The sequence below is a fragment of the Scardinius erythrophthalmus genome (assembly GCF_964197995.2).
Source record: "Scardinius erythrophthalmus genome assembly, chromosome: 17".
Lineage (NCBI taxonomy): Eukaryota > Metazoa > Chordata > Actinopteri > Cypriniformes > Leuciscidae > Scardinius > Scardinius erythrophthalmus.
In genome coordinates, this window is record NC_138237.1 from 3,986,108 (window position 1) to 4,010,703 (window position 24,596).

Consider the following 24,596-nt stretch of genomic DNA (forward strand, 5'->3'; position numbering starts at 1 on the left):
CATATGATAGGCATTTTACTGAGTAAAACACTTTCTCAGTTAAACAAACAGATGTTTGTATTTTTGTGTGTTTATTTACAGTTATTGAGTGGACTCAGTGTTCCTGGCTGCTGATTGGCTGAATTTAACATTTGTAATGTTCTGATTGGCTAAAAAAGAATCAGGCATGTTCTACTGACCAACCAAAGAAGGAGGTGGATGAATTTGCTTAATCTTGTGTATAAATATGAGCCTTTTTCATCACAAGGGTTGAGGCGTCTGTTTCCACCTGATCACTGATTGTATTTATCAATCAGGCCAGTGCTGTAGAAATCCATCTCTTCTTTTCCATGATGTTTTCACTGCTGGCCATTATTGGGCATGTGAGCGGTCGGCCTGCAGAAGGTCGTTCTCAGCGGAGCATCAACCGATTTTCCAGATCTGAGCTGACGGTGACGAACGGAATGCATTGGGGATCGTGGGGGCCTGTGGACATGTGTCCAAGTGGATGGTACGCCGCAGGGTTTAGTCTGAAGGTAAGTTGGGCATTGACTCTATTTTGCTAATATGGGGGTGGATGAGTGCTTCAAAGGCTCAAAACTGTGGAGTTGCTGTTTGTCATTTAATTCCAGGTTTCTCCAGGGAACTGCACCTGCTTAAGATTTAAGTGTCTGTGTAATACTAAAGAGCATGAAGATAAATGTTACTATGGGCTGGGTTAGAGTTAACTCTTTCAAATGGAAGATTGCTTTGATGTTGTTGTTGTTTTAAGGTGGAAAGACCAATTGGTGGTGGTGATGATACAGCGCTCAATGGAATTCGTCTTCACTGTGTCGATCAGTTCAAAGAATCATCAGGCTTATATGACTTCTACACAATTCAGTCCGATGTAGGAAAGTAATGGACTCAGATTATTAACAATTCTTGCATTAAGTGTTTAAGCTAGATAAGTAAATTTAGGATTTTCTTGAAAATAATAATCGATTTGATCAGGCAACCTCTATGTGTGTTTTCTTCAGCTGGGGTGAGTGGACCGATATCAAATGGTGTCATTCTGGATACTTGACAGCTTTCCAGCTGAGAGTTGAATCTTCCCAAGGAGACGGAGATGATACGGCCGCAAACAACATCATGTGAGTGTGTGCTGCTATAAGTTATAACATCTCTTACCCAGTGTAAACCTCTTACACCATCTCTTACCCATCCTGGTTTTATTTAGCTATTTAAGGACTCAGTTCCCCTTCGTTACGGGGAACTCCCGCTGCGTCTAATATAAACGCTACGGGGAATGCCTTCGGCATGCGTTATCTGAAGTCACTATACAACTATTCCAATCTGGATTGGTGTGCGTCATCGTGCGTCATGCATGTGACGGTGACCCGGACGCTATATAAGGGTCACAGGAACAAGGAAATGACAGCTTCTGTTCTTCAGCAGCGTTCTATGTCAAACTGTACGTCTTATTTGGTGTTGTCTGTCAAATCTACTATGGCGAAGGCAGTGTGCGTCTCCTTGATTTAAGAAAAATTAAAGAAGCAAGGATGGCGCACACTTGCTTTGTGGTGTTGGGTTGTGAGCGGAGCTTGCACGGACAGTTCTCGAGGGCACTGTCTATTTTGTGCAAACTGAAAGGATTCTGTGACTGGGATCTCGTGGTTGCCGAGGCAGCGCGTAGTTTAAAGGTCTGCATTGCAATACAGAATCTATAGTGGCTCGGATCTCGCGTTTGCCGAGGCAGCGCGTAGATTAGCCTACGGCTACTCTGCAATAAAGATGCTGTGACTAATCTCGCGTTTGCCGAGGCAGCGCGTAGATTAATGTCTGCATTGCAATACAGAATCTATAGTGGCTCGGATCTCGCGTTTGCCGAGGCAGCGCGTAGATTACAGGTCTGCAGGGTGTAGACTCGGAGTTTACTCTTCCGCTCCCGCCTGAGCCTGTTTAAAAAGAATAAAATAGGCTTGCGTTCCTAGTGCATCAGCTCGCGTCTGTCGAGGCAGCGCGTTGTCTGTTTGCATTGGGTTCGCACGTGGAGCAGTGTTTACAGGTCTCGCGCACGGTTCGGAAGCCCGCGTCACTGCGGCTTCTTCCGACCGTGTTAAAGACCCGGTGTTTGATTTATCTGATTCTGAGGAGTCAGATACTATCAACACTGAACCACGAATATTCACCACATTATGAGGAGTTGCTGGAGAAAGACTGGGGCTGTAATGAAATTAAATGTTTGGTAATTTAATAAGAAGGAAGCGTCTAAAAAGAGTGCTTCCTGCAAACCCAGTCAAAATCCTTGTGTCAGAGTCTTCCTTTTTCAAACGATCTCCATACTGAGGTACTGAGATTGTGGAATAATTGAAGAAGAAAATTAAAGGGGAATTTAATGATGCAGGGGGTAGAAGAATATTTCTCCCAGATATCGTATTACCTCTGATGACTCAGACACGTCCCTCCAAAATTAAAGTGGAGCTAATATAAATATTATCTCGAATTTGGTAGGGAAGGCTTATATGGCGGCATGTCAAAAAAAAAAAAAAAATGCATACCTACATGGTAGTCCAGGTCCCCTGGGGACAGTCACCAGCTCCTCATATTCTGGGAAGTCACCTCTTCCCCTCCCCTTCCCCCTGTACAGGGCTCGGGGTCAGAGGAGACGTTCTCATAAAAAAAAAAAAAAAGCCCCGAAGTCAGGTCTGAGGACTGCCTTTCGGGCTAAGAAAAAATAAATAAATAAACTATGAGGTCCTGGCGTAAAAACGCGGACCCTTATGGGCACTTCATATTATTTTCGGTTAGTTCCTGCCGATCTATCGCTTCAGGTCACCGAATCTCAAAACCTGAGGTCAGTCTCGAGGGACTGATCTCCTTATTAGATTATTCATCGGTTACGTCCTGCCAGTAAACTGCTTCAGACCACCGATAAGCACATTATATCACCTGAGACTAACCCAGAGAAATTGATTCCTCTTGTAGATTGTTTAGACGCCTGGTCAGGCCTTCCGAATATATCTAAATAGACCCTGGGTATAGTTAAAGGATATAGCAAAAGCAATAGAAATTGCCCCTAATCAGGAGAGGGATTCAGGTTTTTACAGCCGTTACTTCATTGTTCCGAAAAAGGATGGTGGACATCATCCTATTGTAGATCTTAGAGTATTGAATAAATCTTTGAGGAGATTTAGTTTCAATATGCTCACTATACCCAGTATCATTCAGCAAATCAGATCTGAAGACTGGTTTGTGACAATAGATCTCATGGATGCTTATTTTCATAACTTCATCATCCATTATCATAGGAAGTTCCTTAGGTTCGCTTTTGGGGGGAAAAGCTTACCAATATAGGGTTCTTCCTTTCGGCCTAACTCTATCCCCTTGCACTTTCTGTATGGATGCTGCCCTTGCTCCACTGAGACTTCAGGGGAACCGCATCCTAAATTATTTGATGACTGGCTTATTCTTGCAGAACCAGAGACGCTAGCAATCCAACATCGAGATGTTGTTTTGCGTCATCTTCAGTGCTTGGGGCTAAGGCTCAATGTCAAGAAAAGTTCTCTGTCTCCTCTTCAAAGAATAAAATTTCTTGGAGCTGAGTGGGACTCGCAATCTATGCAAGTTCACTTGACCCAGCCACGTATTTAAAGTATCGTGGCTGCAGTTAGAGCTATCAGGTTAGGCCAGGCCATCACTGTCAAACATTTTCAAGGAATTTTGGGCCTTATGGGGCCCTACAGTGGTGGCTCGGGACCAGGGGGTTTTCCCCAAGGGGCAACCCCTTCCGTATGATTAGAGTTGCGCCCAGGTACCTTCGTTCTCTAGTCATATGGAAAGACATACGGTTCCTGTCCCAAGGCCAGGTGCTTGGAGCTTCGTGTCCCAGAAAAATTCTGACCACAGATGCTTCCCGCAGGGGCTGGGGTGCGGTCATGGAGGGCCGGTACACCCGCGGGGTCTGGAAGGACCATCACCTCTCATGGCACATCAGTTGCCTGGAGATGCTGGCAGTATTCTTTGCCCTCAGGCATTTCCCTCCAGACCTCAGAGGCCATCAGGTCCTTATTGGGTCTAATAATATATCGGTGGTTTTCTATATCAACCATCAGGGGGGCTTGAGGTCTCGTCCTCTGTGCAAATTGGCCCATCATATTCTATTTTTGTCTAAGGACAAATTTCTCTCTGTGAGGGTGCATCAAATTTGAATGGGAAATTTTAATTTCAAAATATCAATTTGGCTGGCACTGCATTTTGTTCCAATTAACATAAAAATGACTTTTGCAAAGTTTTGAGGAATTCCATTGAGATTTAGGGGTGCCACCTAACACATGAACTTTGGCGAAATTTTGAAAAATGTGCAATTTTTAGTCTAATTACCAAAAGGTTGACCTGGAAATGTTGAGTACAGTGAACTTTTATACAGTAACATGTTCTATAGGGTTATCAAAGTAAAAGTTGTTTGTTTGAACCCTTTGGGCAACTTGGGCATTTCTCAGAATTCAACTTTCAAGATTGTCCATTCATTTGTCCTATAGACAAAATGAATGGAGGTCAATGTGACATGTTCACGTGGCCTTACCCTGTTAATTTACTGTAACAATTACAATGCTACTCTCAATACACATGAGACATCTACAGTGGGGAGAACAAGTATTTGATACACTTCAGATTTATCAGGTTTTCCCACTTACAAAGCATGTAGAAGTCTAATTTTTATCATAGGTACTCCTCAACTGTGAGTGACGGAATCTAAAACAGAAATCCAGAAAATCACATTGTATGATTTTTAAGTAATTAATTTGCATTTTATTGCATGACATAAGTATTTGATACATCAGAAAAGCAGAACTTTGGTACAGAAACCTTTGTTTGCAATTACAGAGATCATACGTTTCCTGTAGTTCTTGACCAGGTTTGCACACACTGCAGGAATTTTGTCCCACTCCTCCATACAGACCCTCTCCAGATCCTTCAGGTTTCAAGGCTGTCGCTGGGCAATACAGACTTTCAGCTCCCTCCAAACATTTTGTATTGGGTTCAGGTCTGGAGAATGGCTAGGCCACTCCAGGAACTTGAGATGCTTCCTACGGAGCCACTCCTTAGTTGCCCTGGCTGTGTGTTTCGGCCCATCTTCAATGCTCTTACTGAGGGAAGGAGGTAGTTGGTCAAGATCTCGTGATACATGGCCCCATCCATCCTCCCCTCAATACGGTGCAGTTGTCCTGTCCCCTTTGCAGAAAAGCATCCCCAAAGAATGATGTTTCCACCTCCATGCTTCACGGCTGGGATGGTGTTCTTGGGGTTGTACTCATCCTTCTTCTTCCTCCAAACACGGCGAGTGGAGTTTAGACCAAAAAGCTCTATTGCTGTCTCATCAGACCACATGACCTTCTCCCATTCCTCCTCTGGCTCATCCAGATGGTCACTGGCAAACTTCAGACGGGCCTGGACATGCGCTGGCTTGAGCAGGGGGACCTTGTGTGCGCTGCAGGATTTTAACCCATGATGGCGTAGTGTGTTACTAATGGTTTTCTTTGAGACTGTGGTCCCAGCTCTCTTCAGGTCATTGACCAGGTCCTGCCGTGTAGTTCTGGGCTGATCCCTCACCTTCCTCATGATCATTGATGCCCCACGAAGTGAGATCTTGCATGGTGCCCCAGACCGAGGGAGATTGACCGTCACCTAGAACTTATTCCATTTTCTAATAATTGTGCCCAGCCTAGCATCCCAGCCTTGTGCAGGTCTACAATTTTATCCCTGATGTCCTTACACAGCTCTCTGGTCTTGGCCATTGTGGAGAGGTTGGAGTCTGTTTGATTGAGTGTGTGGACAGGTGTCTTTTATACAGGTTCTGAATTTTTGTTTTAGATTCCGTCTCTCACAGTTGAAGTGTACCTATGATAAAAATTACAGACCTCTACATGCTTTGTAAGTGGGAAAACCTGCAAAATTGCCAGTGTATCAAATACTTGTTCTCCCCACTGTATACTCTGAATATGACATTGTCCACTCTAGAATACTGTTGATGTTAAGCTTAATAGCTTAGCTAACATAGATAGCTAACTGTGGTTAGCAAACTGTTGCTAGCTAACGTTAGCTAGATGTAATGAGCACCAAATACCTATAAATATGACTTAAATGACTTATGATAAATAAGTATACAAAGACAAAATTACAGATATGATACTAATTATGTAATAATACATACCCAACACAGAAAGATCACCTCAAACAGAAAGATAATCTCAGTTTTCTTGAGCTGTAGTATTGTTTACCTCAGATCTCCATTGTGACCATTGAGCACTGTTAAGCACTTTATCCAACAAAACCAGATGTGCGGTGGCACCCCTAAATCATCATGTACTGGAAAAATATTTTGCATGTGTTGTTTCTACATATATTGGAACATTTTTAGCACCCAGCCATATCAAAATTCAAGAATTGTGTTTTTTGATGCACCCTATATACCTGTGGTTGATAATGTGGGAGCAGACACCCTGTCGAGGCAGGGGCCCAGGCCAGGGGAATGGATGCTCCACCCCGAGGTGGTGGAGCTTATATGGGAGAAGTTCGGCCAGGCGGAGGTAGATTTATTCGCTTCTCATGAGAATTCTCATTGCCCGCTCTGGTTCTCTCTCTCGCATCCAGCCCCGTTGGGTCTGAAGGCCATGGTACAGACGTGGCCGAGGCAACGTCTGTACGCCTTTTCCCCCGGTCGCTCTACTCCCTGGAGTTCTGGAGAGGGTCAGAGGATTTTGAGTAGATCTTATTCTCGAAAAACCACACTGGCCTTCTCGAATAGGGTGATCTGGTGGCCGAGGTCATCAGATCAGCTACCTCCAGAACTCCCCGGCTCAGGAAGTTGTAATTGAGTTAGCTGGACCCAGCCTTTTACTGCCCTATGGCTTCAGTACTGGGATTCTTCTATACTCTAATCGGGACGTCTCGTCCACGCTCAGAGCCGCTATGGCGCCTACGGCCTCCGTATGCTCTCAGGGTTGTCCACCCGGGTCGTCCCATGACCTCCATATTTCCCTGTAGCCTTCTAGGATGAATCCTGTTATCCTTGCAGGCTGACCAGTCTGTGGAAAGAAAAGCCCCTGTCGGTTCTGCGGGATACGTGTATATATGCTAGCTTTCTAGTAGGAAATTTCCCCGGTCACCAATAAGGGTACCGGAGGCTATCTTATGATTTCCTCTGGCTCTTCATCCTTCGTTGCTATAAGTGTGACAGGAGAACCTTCTAGGCTTTTAGGGTTATCCACTAATGGTGCCTTGGAGTCAGTGTCCTGCCTTTTTAGGCATATGTATATATTGGACCTCACTTCTGAGGCTGTTAACTCAGCCTTTTTCTTACACCAAAAAAGACAAGAATAAAATTCTTAGTATAGTGGGTTCTATAAATTCTCCCCTGTCCTTAGCAATGATCCTCACCTTCAGAGTGCTTTCTACCTCTGTATGCTGCGTCAAAATCTGGATGAACCCTGTCTCTGCAGGCTATCATATTAAATTGCGGCTCCGCAGAGTATATCTACATAGGGTATTAAATGGGAGTTTGTTAGCTTTCTTTGAGATATTTCTCCCCGGTAACCAAGGTACCGGAGGCTATTCTAAAAATTCCTTAGGCTCTTCATCCTTCGTTGCATGTGCGGTGTAAGCAAGAGAGCCTCTTAGGCTTCCAGAGTTGATCCACTAAAAAGGTGTTAGGAGTTAAGTGTTCTGCCTGTCATTAATCAGGCCTATATACTTGGACCTTAATATCGAGGTTGTTGATGCAACCTTCCCTTTGTACACCAAACAAGAAAGAATAAAATTCTTAGAACAGTTGGATCTTTCACTCTCCCTTGCTTTAGTGCTCTTGAGTGTGCCAGATGTTTCACACCAGGGGCGCCTGTTCTCGGTGGGGGCTAGCTGGTACTCGTTCCCCGTAGCGTTTATATTAGACGCAGCGGGAGTTCCCCGTAACGAAGGGGAACGTCTCGGGTTACTGGATGTAACCCTGGTTCCCCGAGAGAGGGGAACGAGACGCTGCGTCCCCTCTCCCCACCTTCGGGGCGCCCTGAGAACAGCTGCTTTGAACCTTTTTCGAAGCTGTCATTTCCTTGTTCCTGTGACCCTTATATAGCGTCCGGGTCACCGTCACATGCATGACGCACGATGACGCACACCAATCCAGATTGGAATAGTTGTATAGTGACTTCAGATAACGCATGCCGAAGGCATTCCCCGTAGCGTTTATATTAGACGCAGCGTCTCGTTCCCCTCTCTCGGGGAACCAGGGTTACATCCAGTAACCCGAGACGTTTTCCCCATCAATAGATTAATATCACACTCGCAATCGTGCTGCTGTTCGTGATTGCTGCAGGTGATCATGTGAGTGACATTCAATCCGACAGCACAATAATATATAGTAGTAAGTATGGTGCACGCCCCATGCCAAAATAAAACATCCGAACGACCAGCCGACCGATCGAACGTCTATCCGAACGTCTTGTAAGCTACTTCTGAACGGGTGACCCACGTGACGACCTGACGTGACGTCAGCATATTGAAATTAGCAGTTTTTTAACCATGCAAGTATCCAAGCTGATGTGTAAAGACTATACATGGACATTAAAGGCAATACATAGAGATACTGTACACCTAAAACAACACTAAAAAATTGTTTTTCCTGAATCCTGTGCTTATGAGGCTAGCCTATACATGTGATTTAATTTCAAAGAGCAGACATACTGTAGTCTACATACAGAATTCAATAGTCTTAATTTGACCAATATATTAATTTTAACTAGTTTTTATTGTAAATTGTATTGCCTAATGTACAATATTCACACAGCTCATAAAAAACACTCCAAATTAATAAAATGTATTTTTATTTTTTACTTTTTGCAATAATCTTTAATTTAAAAAACAGATCCAGATCCAGGAGGTTTTCATAAATATTAATATTAGCTTTATATCTTTGGAAATAAATAAAATAATATATATAAATGGACATATAAAATATCAATTTATATTTATTTATGCTTAGACCTACATTTATATATGAAACTGTTGTGAATCAACAGTTTAAAATATTTGCAGATAATAAATGTTATGAATTTAAGACATATTTATGTGTCTTTGTTGTTTGTGTTTGTTTGTAAATAATGTTCTGTTGAGAATAAGAGTTTCTGTGTTGGAGTTTTGGGGGTCACCTGTGGATTGTAGTGGACTGAATTGTAGAGCAATTGAATTGTTGAAATATTGTTACTGAAAGTTTTATATAACATAATTAAATAATTCATTTACTTTTCCAACTAATGTTGCAAGTCCAAAAAAGTACATACTTTCATAAGAACATTTATGTCAGGAATATTGTAAACTACATCAAAAAAAAAAAAAAAAAAAAAATTGCAGTCAAAAATATAAATATTGGGAGTTGTCATTTAAAGTGAAAACGGCTTAAAGACACTTCAAGAAAATATTTATTTGTTATTAGCTTGTTCAATATTAAAATAGTTCAACATAACCATATTTTAGTTAATAGCGACTTTGGTGTTTAACATTAATATTCCAGGAGTCTTTACAGTGGACCTTACATTTAAGATAAAGACTTTCAAAATGTTCTCATGAACCGCTAGAATCTGAGTTTTCATAGTCAGCTCTGGATGTGTTAATTTAGGTTATAAAATATAAACACATGTTCAGTTTTCAGCAAGGCTGATTTGTGTGTAAGATCTTGAATGAAATAATGAACATCCTCCTGAGATTCAGATCTGACCTCTATAGGCTAGTATGGTCCGTGTACTTTTTGTTCATTTCATTTCCTGTTTGGAATGGAAAAACGAGAAATGAAAACCAGCTCGTTTATTCGTTTTGTAGTTTAGTTTAAAAAACGAAAAATTAGATTTTGGCTCGATTTTTCATTTTTCGTTTGTGGTTTACGAAAAAACCACAAACGAAAAACGAAAGATTTAGATTTAGATTTAACATTTAACATTTAGATTTAACATTTATATTTAGATTTAATATTTAGATTTAACATTTAGATTTAGATTTAACATTTAGATTTAACATTTAGATTTAGATTTAATATTTAGATTTAACATTTAGATTTATTTAACATTTAACATTTAGATTTAACATTTAGATTTAGAATTTAGATTTAACATTTAACATTTAGGTGTAACATTTAATATTTAGATTTAACAATTTAAAATATCTCTAAGTTGACAAATATTGTTGTAAATGTGGAAAAAAGTGACCGTCAAAAATTCATAAGTTTTTTAAACATTGTTTGAAGTTAAATGTGACAAAATGTTGCTGTTATTTTCAGCGTGAGCCGCTTTACAAACGGCGCCCCATATACCACTCTCGTCTTTTATATAGGCTATAAATAATTTTGAAAATTGAATAGAAATAAAATGTATATTTATGAATGTAAGCATGTGTAGCCTACTCAGTTCACATGAAAAGAAAGAGACAGAAAAGAGAGAAGCTAGAATCAGTGAACGTACATTAATACTGTTTGGGATTAATTAAAATCATGTAAGTTGAAGAGCACGGCATAGGCTACATTTAAAATGTTATTAGATTTAGATTTATCATTTAGATTTAGATTTAACATTTAGATTTAGATTTAACATTTAGATTTAGATTTAGCATTTAGATTTAACATTTAACATTTAGGTGTAACATTATATATAATTATTATATAATTATACATAATTATTCAATTTTCAAAATTATTTATAGCCTATATAAAAGACGAGTGGTACTACATGTTACGGACATATTATCATGGTACAGTTCAGCCTATTATTGATTTTTATTTCCACTTACCTTTTAGATAAGGCAAGGCAAGTTTTTTTTATCCAAAAAGACGGATCTATTTGCACTGTATTTATTAATGGGAAATAACCTAATTATGCTTAAATAATCTGTCATAGGCTATACTGTGGCTCACATTATTGGGGTTGCTTGCAGCAGCACGAATTACGTGACCAGCAACATATTTCTGCTTCAAATATTGTGCGTAGTTAACAGTGAGTGTTGGTTTCAGACATTATTTTATTAAAGTACATTTGTCAGTGCCGCACTCGTACTTGCTCTTATTCTGCCTGACAGAAAGAAAAGCTCGAGCTCGTAGCCTACTGAAGGCGGAGCGTTTTGACCAATCAGATGAAAGGGGCGTTTCAGCACCGCCCACATGTGCAAATGAAATATTGAACCCATATTCCGATTTGTAAACCACAAACGAAAAATGAAAAATCGAGCCAAAATCTCATTTTTCGTTTTTTAAACTAAACTACAAAACGAATAAACGAGCTGGTTTTCATTTCTCATAATTCCATTCCAAACAGGAAATGAAATGAACAAAAAGTACACGGACCTAGTATGAATAAACATTTTTATATTTATCTGAGATCACAATTGTTACATTTGTAAAAATCGATTTGTCTGATATAAATGGTAAGTATATTTTATAGGCTTTATAATATTTATATAGCCAACTATATAGGCTATAATATTTAGGCATACAAAAGCAGATGTTTTCGCTGCATTTGAATGAATGTATGGTAAAGCGTAGGCCTATTTCTATGAAATATGAGACATTGTCTGTTTCTGAATCGTCCGTTTAAATGGGAGATGGAGAAAAAAATATGTTGAATATCTCGTGTTTTTCCGAATTAGCCGTCAAAGCGTGCCCGGTTTGTTAATAAGAGCCTCTACTTTATTTTACTTTAATAATACACCGCACATAACTTTCTAAATCAGCCATTGCAATAACCAAATGTGGACTAGTTAGAGGATACAATCGAAGCATAATAAGTTAAACTAAGGTAAGAAAAACACAAACGTGTTACAACGTGACTTCACACGTAAACAACACGTTGGGAACATAGTAGGCTATATAAACGATTGGAAAGACGATCAGTTACTCGCGCTTCCACCGGTCGCCATAGGAACGCTATCTTTCACATCTACTGCAGTCAGATTGACCCGCGTGTATGGCGGGTACTCCGTGCCAAAATCAAACATCCGAACGACCGACCGACCGATCGAACGTCTATCCGAACTTTCAAACGGGTGACCCACGTGACGACCTGACGTGACGTCAGCGTCTTCGAATTTGCAGCTTTTTAACTATACAAGTATACAAGCTGATGTGTAAAGGCTATAAATGGACATGATAGGCACTAAATATGCCTACAGATATTATACCTAAAATAATACTCAACCATTTCCTGCACTTCCCTGAATAAGCCTATTGTAGGCTAAGAGATGAACTGAACAAGTTGCCACCTGTAGGCTATATCATGACTTTCTGTGTATTTCATGACTCTAATGTTTCAAACACCAGACTCACCTATTGTAGCTGTATAGGCTACAGTGGTATGCTTTTAATTAATGTTGTTGTATTTTTCCTTTTTTATTATTTTATTTATTAAACTGATTGTTTTACAAGTAAGAGTTAAAAGTTATAAGATAAAGGGTTTTTAATTTCAAAGTCTTCAATGCCATGGACCATGTTATCATTAGTTGGCCATTGACTTTTCATGGTAATAACACATTGAGAAAGAAACAGTTAAGATTATCCAATATAATCTATTGCCAAGGCTACTTTGTTCATTTTTACCATGATTTCATCTTCATTCTGAAATTTACTTTGCTGACTCTGCTGAATCTTGGGCTACAAGACAGTGAGTTCCTCTAACATAAGATGTTGATGGGTTTTTTTTTAATCTGATGAACTCTGATATATAAATTCTGTCATAGAGAGAGGTCATGTAAACAGTAAACACTGTTTCTAACATGCATTTTCACTGTCTCTTGTGTTCTCATTTTGTAAACATATTATTAAATAAAGTGCTAAAGGGGCATAAAGGGGCGTTTTCTTATGTAGTAAATGCGTCTTGATTTAAGAATGTTTTAAGAATGTTTTGATTTAAGAAATAATATATTTATCAGAAGAATTTTAACTAATGAAAAAAGTTCTTCACCCAAGGCAATGGGGAAATGGAAACATTATTACCACTTTAGTGTCTTTAAGAATTTGTGGTCCGATATATATGTAATTCCTAATAAAGTCAAAGAAACTCACTTTAAAATAATAAACAGATACTATCCATGTAATGACTTTATTAGTAGCCTAAGTTTAAAGAAGGGTATTTAGCCTTAATTTAACTTTATTTAACTTTAATAATACTACACCATACATAACTTTCTAAATCACTTTCTAAATCAGTCATTGATTGCAGTAATCAAATGTGGACTAGTTAGAGGATACAATCGAAGAATAAGAAGTTAAACTAAGGTATATATAAAAAAAGACGTGTTACAACGTGTCTTCACGTGTCTAAATGTAATATTAGAACTATTATACATATGTTTTTAATAAACCTTGCCACTTTAACATTTATGATGATTATTTGTAAAAGATTATGATAATTTAGTAAGTGTTAAGATCGCTAAGTTCTTGAAACAAAAAATCATGCTTGATTAGATTTACTTTTTATTGGGCCTACTTTATTTGTTTGATATTATGTAGCCTATAAAAAATAATGCATGTTTTTAATCTATAGGACAGTTTTCCTGAATTGCTAAAATACATTTTTTGGAACCATCACCCACTTTCTCAAAAATTTAAATACAAAACCAAATCTTCAAACTACATTCAGAGACCATCTGATGCTTTTCAAAATAAAGAAATTTACTCAAAACCATTTTATCTGTGCTCAAAATCAAACAATGCTTTCAGATCACAGCTCAATATCATAAACACTGCAGAGCATTCATTAGATCATTCAGTCCAAATATATAAATCTAATATGAAAACCTTCTGGATCAAAAAGTAAAAAATAAAATAATCGACTTTTGAGTGTTTTTACGGACAGTGGGAACTTTGTACATTGGGCAATAAAATTAACAATAAAAACTAGTTAAAATGATTATATGGTCAAGACTATTGAATGTCTGTAGCTTATAGGCAGTATTTCTGCTCTTTGAAAGTAAAACACAGCCGCACAAGCACAGGATGTCATGATAGAATAACCAGGAAGCAGTCGCAGATACTCAAAGTGATATTTATTCTCAAATTGTACACAAACAGAAAGAACAGGACGGCGGCGATTCAGACTCAGGCAGGGACTAGATGATCTGTGGTGCGCTGGTGCGGTGACAGTGGTGAATCCCAATCCTGGTGCTGGAGTGCGGTGAACCCAAGGAAAACACAACGGCAGGAAGACAAGGCGAGGCGAACACAGACACGGCAACTCCACGGGGAAACAGACACGGCAGGACACAGGACATCAACAAACAATCCGACACTGGAACAGAGAATGGTGTGAGTATATATAGGAACGGAAATGAATCGCAGCTGTGAACAGTGATTGATGATGATGATGATCAGCTGGAGCGCTGACAGACACGTGAGCGGGACAACGCCCACTCACACATAAACAACAATGACACGAGACAAGAAGAAAACAATGCATTCAACAACCGTGACAGTACCCCCTCCTCTAGGAACGCCTCACGGCGTTCCCAGACTCCCTTACCTGTCGATTGTAATCATCGATAAGAGAGTGATCCAGGATGTCACGAGCCGGAACCCAACTTCTCTCCTCCGGACCGTAACCCTCCCAGTCCACCAGGTACTGGAATCCGCGTCCCCTCCGCCTAGAGTCCAGAATGCGACGTACCGAATAGGTTGGTTCCCCGTCTACGAGACGCGGCGGTGGGGGAACCGGGGCCGGCGGATTAATACGGGAAAAAAAAACGGGTTTGATTTTGGACACATGGAATACCGGATGAATTCTCCTGTACACTGGAGGAAGTTTGAGGCGGACTGCCACCGGACTAACAATTTTGGTGACAGAAAACGGGCCAATGAATTTTGGAGCCAATTTATTGGATACGGAGCGGAGCGGAATGTTCTTAGTAGAAAGCCACACTTTGGAACCGACGACGTATACGGGAGGCCTAGACCGGTGGCGATCGGCTTTGGCCTTGGTGCGCGCCCGCACACGGAGGAGAGTCTCACGGGCTCTTGTCCATGTGTGGTGACACCTCTGGACGAAGGCGTGAGCAGAGGGGACCGCGACTTCGGATTCCAGACTGGGAAAAACTGGTGGCTGGTATCCTATACTACACTCAAAAGGAGATAGGCCCGTAGCAGACACTGGCAACGAATTGTGGGCGTACTCCACCATAGGCAGTTGTTGACTCCAGGAGGAAGGATTCCTGGCAGCCGTACATCGCAAAGTTCTCTCCAGGTCTTGGTTGGCTCTCTCAGTTTGGCCATTGCTCTGGGGGTGAAACCCAGAAGACAGGCTGACCGTCGCCCCCAGCAACCTACAAAACTCTTGCCAAAATTTGGACACAAATTGGGGACCCCTGTCGGAAACCACGTCTGTCGGGAGGCCATGTAACCGAAAGACGTGATTAACGACTACAACCGCTGTCTCCTTGGCTGAAGGTAATTTGGGCAAGGGAACAAAGTGGGCTGCCTTCGAGAATCGGTCCACCACGGTTAAAACTACCGTGTTACCCTGGGAGGGTGGGAGGGTGGGAGGGCGGTAACAAAATCTAGTGCGATATGGGACCAGGGTCTCGAAGGCACCGACAGCGGTTGGAGTAACCCATCTGGGGGTCGATTGGACGACTTGCCAATAGCGCAAACTGAGCAAGCCAAAACAAAATCGTGAACATCGCGAGCCATAAGTGGCCACCAGAATCGTTGTTTGACCAAATAAAGGGTGCGACTAACTCCTGGATGACAGGCTAGACTAGAACAATGACCCCACCGAATAACGTCTGGACGTAGTTCCTCCGGCACAAATAAGCGGTTCGATGGGCACCGGATCGGAGGCGTTACCCCTTCTAGAGCCTTCTTGACTCTCGCTTCGACCTCCCAAGTGAGCGTAGAGATAATTAGGGTCTCAGGAAAAATACGCTCGGGAGTAGGTGCGTGTTCGGATCTATCAAAAATACGCGATAAAGAATCGGGTTTGACGTTTTTGGAACCCGGACGATACGAGAGGGTAAAATCAAAACGGCCGAAAAAAAGTGCCCACCGAGCCTGCCTGGAGTTCAACCTCTTGGCGGATCTAATGTACTCCAGATTCTTATGATCCGTCCAGACGATAAAGGGTACCCCGGACCCCTCTAACCAATGACGCCATTCTTCCAAGGCTAGCTTGACCGCCAACAACTCCCTGTTGCCAATGTCGTAATTTTGTTCAGCAGGTGATAAACGATGAGATAAAAACGCGCATGGATGCATCTTGTTGTCTGAAGGTGAGCGTTGAGAAAGAACTGCGCCTACCCCCACCTCTGACGCGTCGACCTCCACCACAAACTGACGTGAGGAATCAGGGGCGATTAAAATGGGAGCCGAAACAAAGCGGCTCTTGAGGTTGGAAAAAGCAGTCTCGGCTGCTTCCGACCACCTGAACGCAGTTCTGGGGGAGGTCAAGGCAGTCAGAGGTGCGGCTAGTTGGCTAAAGTTGCGAATAAAACGCCGGTAGAAATTGGCGAACCCCAGAAACCTCTGTAGGGCCTTACGGGAATCTGGGTTTGGCCACTCTACCACAGCCTTAACTTTGTCAGGATCCATACGCATACCCTCAGCCGACACGATGTGTCCTAAGAAAGGGACCGACTGTGCATGAAAAGCGCATTTCTCCGCCTTGACAAAAAGCCCATTCTCTAGCAACCTTTGGAGTACCCGTCGGACGTGCTGCACGTGTTCCTGGAGAGACGAGGAAAAGATCAGAATGTCATCCAGGTAAACATAAATAAACTGATCGATCATGTCTCGCAGCACGTCATTGACGAGTGCTTGGAAGACTGCGGGACTGTTGGACAAACCGAAAGGCATGACCAAGTATTCAAAGTGCCCCCTAGGGGTGTTGAAGGCAGTCTTCCATTCATCCCCCTTCCTGATACGGACCAAATGATAAGCATTACGTAAGTCCAGTTTTGTGAAGATGGATGCTCCCTGCAACCTCTCGAAGGCTGAAGACATCAACGGCAAAGGATAAGTATTCTTTACCGTGATGTTGTTCAGCCCCCGGTAATCAATACAAGGTCGCAGCGATCCATCCTTCTTCCCCACAAAAAAGAACCCCGCCCCCGCTGGAGATGAGGAAGGTTGGATGAACCCGGATGCTAGAGAATCAGAAATATATTTCTCCATAGCCTCCCTCTCCGGAACCGAGAGTGAATAAATCTTGCCTTTAGGCGGAGACTTACCTGACAGTAAATCTATAGCACAGTCGTAGGGACGGTGCGGAGGAAGAGAAGCAGCCCTTGACTTACTGAACACTTCCCTCAGGTCACGGTACTCCACGGGCACGTTTGATAAATCCACTGCTTCCTCCTGCAACACAGGAACAGAGACAACAGAACAGGCAGACACAAGACAAGACTTATGACACTCAGCGCTCCAGGCTGATATGGATCTTTGTTTCCAGTCAATGCGGGGGTTGTGTTGATTGAGCCAGGGGTGACCCAGGACAATGGGTGTGTGATGTGAGTCCGTGATGAAAAATGATATCGTCTCTGCATGATTCCCTGAGGTGATGAGCGTGATGTTCTCGGTGGCCTGGGAGATGGTAGGTAGTGACTGTCCATTGAGTGCATGTACGGTGATTCTCTGGGGAAGTGTTCTGAGTGGGACTTGAAACTGCAGTGCAAAGGTGCGATCCATGAAATTACCTTCAGCCCCGGAGTCCACCAGTGCGGTGCAGTGATGATCGTGACCAGACCATCTAAGTCTTCCCGGGAGGATGGTGGACGTGGATGAGGACTTCTCGGCGGAGATCCCACCCGATAGTAGCCTCATGCTTACTATCGGGCTTGGCCTTTTACCGGGCAGTTGTTAGCGAAATGTCCCGCGCCCCCGCAGTACAGGCAAAGGCCAAGGGATCTCCGCCTCTCCCTCTCCTCCCGGGAAAGCCGAGCTCGACCCACCTGCATGGGCTCGGGATCGGAGGGACCGGCCGCGTCCATGCCGCTGGACCATTGATGTTCCACCCCCCCACGAGGCAGGCTGGGTGGAGCGCGTGGTCCGACCCGGGCTAATCGGGCGTCCACCCTCAGAGCCAGGTCGATGAGTCCGTTCAGTGAGGGGGGCAGGTCCAGGGCGTAGATCTCCCTCTGGACGCGGTCGGCCAGCCCATGCAGGAACCTATCCCACTGCGCTTCCTCGTTCCAGCGACACTCGGCCGCCAGGGTCTTGAACTCGATGGCATAATCCGAAACAGATCGTTCTCGCTGACGTAGTTCAGACAAGACCCTGGCAGCCTCTCTCCCCGCAACCGCGCGGTCAAAAACTCTTCTCATCTCCAGAGAGAGCTCCTGGAACGAGGAACAGCATGGTTCTTTGTTCTCCCACACCGCCGTCCCCCATAGTGACGCTCTCCCAGTCAGTAATGTGAGGACAAATGCCACCTTAGATTCCTCTCTCTCAAAGGTTCTGGGTTGGAGAGCAAAATGCATGCTGCATCGAGTCAAAAACGGCCGGCAAAAGTTAGGCTCACCAGAGTATGGCTCAGGAGTCGGGAGGCGTGGCTCGGACTGGGAGGCGGGCATCGGTGGTGTGGGAGGGACGGGCGGTGCGGCTGGCGCAGCGGGAGGTTGCAGCTGTTGAAAACGCTGGGTCAGCTTGGACACCTGCGTGACGAGAGCCTGAATCGCGCGCGCCGCTTCTCCTTGCTGGCGGTCCTGAGCGTCCATCCTTTGAATACTTGCACGAACAAAGTCGTCCATCGTTGCTGCGGCGCCACCTGCTGCTTCCATGGAATGGTCGGATTGTTCTGTCATGATAGAATAACCAGGAAGCAGTCGCAGATACTCAAAGTGATATTTATTCTCAAATTGTACACAAACAGAAAGAACAGGACGGCGGCGATTCAGACTCAGGCAGGGACTAGATGATCTGTGGTGGCTGGTGCGGTGACAGTGGTGAATCCCAATCCTGGTGCTGGAGTGCGGTGAACCCAAGGAAAACACAACGGCAGGAAGACAAGGCGAGGCGAACACAGACACGGCAACTCCACGGGGAAACAGACACGGCAGGACACAGGACATCAACAAACAATCCGACACTGGAACAGAGAATGGTGTGAGTATATATAGGAACGGAAATGAATCGCAGCTGTGAACAGTGATTGATGATGATGATGATCAGCTGGAGCGCTGACAGACACGTGAGCGGGACAACGCCCACTCACACATAAACAACAATGACACGAGACAAGAAGAAAACAATGCATTCAACAACCGTGACACAGGATTCAGGAAAGTTGTTTTTGGGGTACAATATTTATATGTATTGCCTATCATGTCCATTTATAGCCTTTACACATCAGCTTGTATACTTGTATGGTTAAAAAGCTGCAAATTCGAAGACGCTGACGTCACGTTAGGTCATCACGTGGGTCACCCGTTTGAAAGTTCAAGACGTTCGGATAGACGTTCGGATAGACGTTCGATCGGTCGGTCGGTCGTTTGATTTTGGCACGGAGTACCCGCCATATAATTTAGGTACGCGCCATATTCCTCCCCGCTCTCGCTTAGACATTACGAGAGTGGGGATACACGCGATTCATGTGTTGTTTCGTTTGGGAGTAGAGCATGCATGGTCAGATCTAGTCAAATGGGGCTGACAGTGTTCATTCATAAATTCCCGACGTGTAACATATGCACTATCGAGAGTTTTAGCTCTGCTCCGGTTGGCTTTCTTCACGAGGGAAGAAAGTTGATAAAGATTCTTTATTTGGCTCGGATCTCGCGTTTGCAGAGGCAGCGCGCAGATTACGGGTCTGCAATAAAGATTCTGTGACTCTTTAGCTGGAAAATAACTTTAGCTGGAAAATAACTCTATTAAAGAACCGCTAAAAAGCCAAAACAATCTCTGTTACCTTAAATTATATGCTTATCTCTGAAACAATCTACATTGTTAAAAGCGCTATATAAATGAAGATGGCTTGACTTGACTTGACTCGATCTTGGATCTCACGTGGAATGAGGCAGCGCGTAGATTACGGAGTCTGCAACAAGAATCTGGCTCATATCTTGCGTTTGTCGAGGCAGCGTGTAGATTATGGGTCTGCATCTCTACAATACGAATCTAATGGCTCAGATCGCACGTTTACAGAGGCAACGTGTTGATAATAGGTCCGCAATATATGCACAGGGAACTGAGCAGACTGGAATTTCCCTTTCTCTCTTTCTCTTATGATTGTTTGCAAACTAATTATGTTTTTGCAGACTATTATTGTGGTTATTTTTGTGTTTGAGAATATAATATGAATTTAGTTTGGAGAAATTTAATTAAATATTTGTCTGGCTTTGAAAGTAGATGTATGAAAATGATATATTCTACCTTTCATCCAGATATCTGAGCTATTTCTGGCTGCATTTAATTGTGATTAAATGATGTTTTATTAACAAAGTTCGGGAGGAGCACGTTCAGATAATTAACACAAGTGGAGAGCACTCAGCAATCAGTGGTAAGAGGTGTATACACTCAGCAGTCTCACCTCATTCCATTGACAGTTTTGCAGCATCCCCCCACCACCCCTTCTCCACGCTTCTAGTCCTAAGCACTTACATAGGGGGGGAGTACTCTGGGTTCGGGCCGAACTCCGAGCTCGGAGCCCTCCCCCCGGACAGCACGCCAAATACGCATTAAACTTTACCCCCTCAAATTATATGTAACCCAGCTAGCAAAAAGTCGTCTATTAGACGTTGGATAGACGTAAATCTTCAACGTCTAATTACGGTCCGCTTAAGGTTGAAAATGAAAATTGAAAAGACGTCAAATTTGTCCGACTTTTCAACGTTGAAAACAGATCAATCTTCAACGTCTAATTACGGTCTACTGAAGGTTGAAAATGAAAATTGAAAAGACGTCAAATTTGTCTGACTTTTCAACATTGAAAACAGGTCAATCTTCAACGTTTACTCGATGCCTATTGACAATTGTCAATTCTAAAGTCCCAACACATTAACATGCCAAATAACATTTTATATTAACATATGAATAAAACAAAGCTTTAAAGAGAGAATAGCTTTATTATACTTAAAACAGCACATTTTAAATAAAATAGTGCAATAAAACACAGATTTCACATTCCAAAAGCACATTCCAAGAGTCAACACAAAACACAACTCAGAAAATTTAACGTTACACTACAAATGTTCACACTTTGCGACTTCCACCTCCAGCTCTCCCGGGAGCATGTTCAAGTGTCTCAGCCATAGCAGCCCCGATTTCAACTTCTGTAGCAGTTTTACTCCACTTCATTACTGCAGCAGCTGCAAAAGAAAATATATTAGATGGTGCATGAATAAACCAAAGCTGAAATTAATTAATCTGGCTATCTACGATGTAACATAACTAAAAAATAAATCACAAACAGTTAAACCTTAATGGCTTATTAATATCCGCATTTTGGGAATTTCACACAGATAGCTAGCTAACAGTCCATCGGTGTGGTGTGTACACGTGGTAGCTAGCCGCATAATGTCTAGCTAGTACGTTTACAATAAATAAAGTCAGGTTTGGTTGAAATAAGGTAAACGTTTATAATGTTACACTTATTTTGCCATCATAGCTAATTATTTTGTCATAGCTACTTACTTTACACAGCTGCTTTAAGGTGTGAAGAGCTTTCTGGCGGTTGGCTTGATGATGGGTGGAAAAATACAGAGCGCGCACTTCATCTGCTGCATGCATGTTCGCGCGCGCGCCTCATTTGCTTCTTCTTCTTTCGGTTTTATGGCGGTTGGCAACTAACTTTAATGGTGCATTACTGCCGCCAGCTGGGGTGTGGTAATTCTTTTCAAGTATGAATCCTCATTGCACGTACAGTTTCAATGTATTAGATTTATCTTAGTGTTACTGTCTTAGATTATCAGTTGAAAACATGTCTTAGATGATCAGTTGAAAACACGGAGTCAAACAGTCCGGCCGAAACTACTTAGTTGAAATCACGTCGTAAACCAGTCCAAGGCGGACCGACTTATTTTCAACCATATTTCAACGTTGAAAGACGGTAATTGTTTACTGGGAAGTGTGAACTCGTGAAATGAAATGTTAATGTTGATGTTGATGTCTGTATTAATACACTAAATTCAGCCTTTCACCTAGACCATTTCTATTTGTCTGATTGACATTTGGCTGCATTTAATTTTTGAGAAAATTAAATATGTACTTATATCAAGCGTAGCGTTAGTTCTGGCAGGTCACATTAGTCAAGCTCGCATCAGCTGATCCACATCTACCTATAGGAATACGACACCTATCACCCTATACATATATAAGCTCCTTCAGTGTTATCAGCAGCTATCGCGTTCCTCAGGAGCTAATTACCCTCCTCCATCTCCAGCTCCTTCTCTCGCCCAGTCAGGATTTGACATTCTGATTCCCCTTGAATGAGAACAATTATCGAATATGTTGTACTTCTAAAATCTTGAATTAAATATATTTGCAAACATTCATGTTGGTTCTGTTCTGTTTACCCCAAGGGGGATTATCCATGCTAGGCTGCATGGATGCGCAGGGAGTTCTCGCCCAGAACGGAACCATACCGCCAATCCAAACTGTATGCAAATTGTCAATCATATTTGACGGTAGTGGTCCTGACAGAACTGATATATGGTGAAATAAATGGTGAAATTCCTGGGGGAAATTAATAACATCTCATTATACGGTGCCCATCTCCCTTCGGTGCTCTCCATTCTGCCAACCCCATCATCTCGTGTGCTTCGGGGCACAACAGTCTCCAGTGAATTCTAGTCTCAGGCGAGCCTTTATCTCACTGTTCACCCGGAAACGTCACTTCAGGGCCAGTAATACCAGAGACCATTCTCGAGAGGCTGGTTCTCTTCATTTCCGGGGGGAAGTGGTTTACACCTCACTATACAGAGCCCATTCCCTTCGATGCCTTCGGGGGGCCGTTTTGCCAACCCCGCCACCTCGTGTGCATCGGGGCGCAAGAGTCTCTGATGAGCCCATATCTCTGTGTTCGCCCGAAAACGTAGTGGCACTGGGATGCTCACCCCCTCTGATGATGGTCTCAGAGCAGTCAGTTCGGGTGTTTCCTGCCGGTTCGCCATACAGGGCACCAAATTGGTCGCTTGAGTAACACCTAGACCAGTCTGGAGAGCCTGGTTCTCTTAGTTGATTTTTTGGCAGCATGGGAACTTCTGCCAAACATATCTCAACAGAAACAGACTGTTTGCTCATGATCCCCCTCTAAAAGACTGGGGTCGGGTTGGCACTCTCAACCGCAGCCTTCAAAGGGGTAAGACGGATCTGAGGGCCGTCATTATTTCCAAAAAGTCTGTGGAGAAAAGGTCCTGACGCCCGAGGGGTCAGGCCAGTGAGGGCAATCTCCTCTGAAGTAAAACGGTTTACACCTCATCATACAGTGCCCGCTGCCCTTCGGTGCTCTCAGGGGACCGTTATGCTAACCCCCACCACCTTGTGTGTTTCGGGGCGCAGCGGTCTCCGGCAAGCACATATCTCAGGGTCCACCCGGAAACGTAGTGGTCCTGGGATGCCCGCCCCCTCCAAGGAGGGTTCCAGAGCAGTCAGTTCGGTCATTCCCTGCCGGTTCACCGTACAGGGCACCGAATTGGTCGCTCAAGTAACACCTAGACCAGTCTTGAGAGACTGGTTCTCTTAGTAGATTTTTTGGCAGGTTGGGAACTTCCCACTGGCTTTCGCTCACGAGTCTCAGACAGTCCCTCTCTACCGCTTCACGCTTCCCAGGTGGCTTTTATCCGGACTCTTCAAGCCAGTTACTGAAACAAGACACAGGTGTTTGTCATATTTTATATTGTCACATCTGATTTTTTTTCCAGGTTCTACTGCAGTGATGGTTTTTATCTGCAGGGTGACGGCACAGCCTGGGGCGATTGGGGCAACTGGAGCCCTGTCTGTATTGGAAGAGGAATCTGTGGCATCGGGACACGGATAGAAGCGCCACTGGGAAGAGGAGACGACACCGCTCTCAATGACGTGCGCATGTTCTGCTGTGATTAAGGTGATGTGGTCACAATCAAAAATTCAGATCTTACTAATAGTGACTGCAGATCTACCAAATCGGATTTTTCTATCAGGTATAAGAGGACGACAACAAGAACAGCAAGAAGATGTATTGTAATTATTGATCATCATACTATGATAAACTAACATAAACCATGTCATAGAACAGTTTTGTAATGTAAATCTGTAAAGTCAGCTGGTCATCATCACAAAATAAAGCCTAACCGGATGATCATGACATTTACATCCCGTCTATTATTGGAGTTGAAAGTATTTTATTCTTTCTTGTATGTTAGTGATTCTTCTGAAGACTCCTGAACTTCTGCTGAAACTTGTCAAATATCAGCAATAAAGGCTTTCTAAACAGAACCTTGTAGTTTAGCATTGTTTTGCACAACACTTTACATCAGATCGTTCATTACATTAGTGCATGTGGAAGATGTTTATATCTAAAGTGACTTATATTGCATTCAAGGTAATTGTCTTATCCGTTCATGCATTCCCTGAGAATGACCAACATACTCTACTACAGGAACACTACATTAAATTAAAGTGTAATCAGCAATTCCGCGATCGCTGAATA

At 42.9% G+C, this 24,596-nt stretch overlaps 1 protein-coding gene across 2 annotated transcripts; it reads left to right on the forward strand.

The window, feature by feature from the left end:
* The first annotated feature begins 251 nt into the window (after positions 1-251).
* Positions 252-24,374, forward strand: LOC308705796 (vitelline membrane outer layer protein 1-like). Of its 2 annotated transcripts, XM_081390998.1 has the most exons (5): positions 252-515; positions 752-876; positions 999-1,112; positions 23,830-24,011; positions 24,088-24,374. In XM_081390998.1, the coding sequence occupies exons 1-4, from the start codon at positions 330-332 to the stop codon at positions 24,008-24,010; spliced, it is 606 nt and encodes a 201-aa protein (XP_081247124.1). In that variant the 5' UTR covers positions 252-329; the 3' UTR covers position 24,011; positions 24,088-24,374. The 2 variants fall into 2 exon arrangements, with proteins under 2 accessions (XP_081247124.1, XP_081247123.1); XM_081390997.1 differs by having other exon boundaries at positions 23,830-24,374.
* Positions 24,375-24,596: the final 222 nt, after the last annotated feature.

Bases quoted from the DNA above. Each gene is read 5' to 3' on its own strand.
- LOC308705796 (XM_081390997.1), top strand. From the start codon at position 330: ATGATGTTTTCACTGCTGGCCATTATTGGGCATGTGAGCGGTCGGCCT. The intron at 516-751 runs GTAAGTTGGGCA...TGTTGTTTTAAG, and splicing joins CCGCAGGGTTTAGTCTGAAG to GTGGAAAGACCAATTGGTGG. The intron at 877-998 runs GTAATGGACTCA...TGTTTTCTTCAG, and splicing joins ATTCAGTCCGATGTAGGAAA to CTGGGGTGAGTGGACCGATA.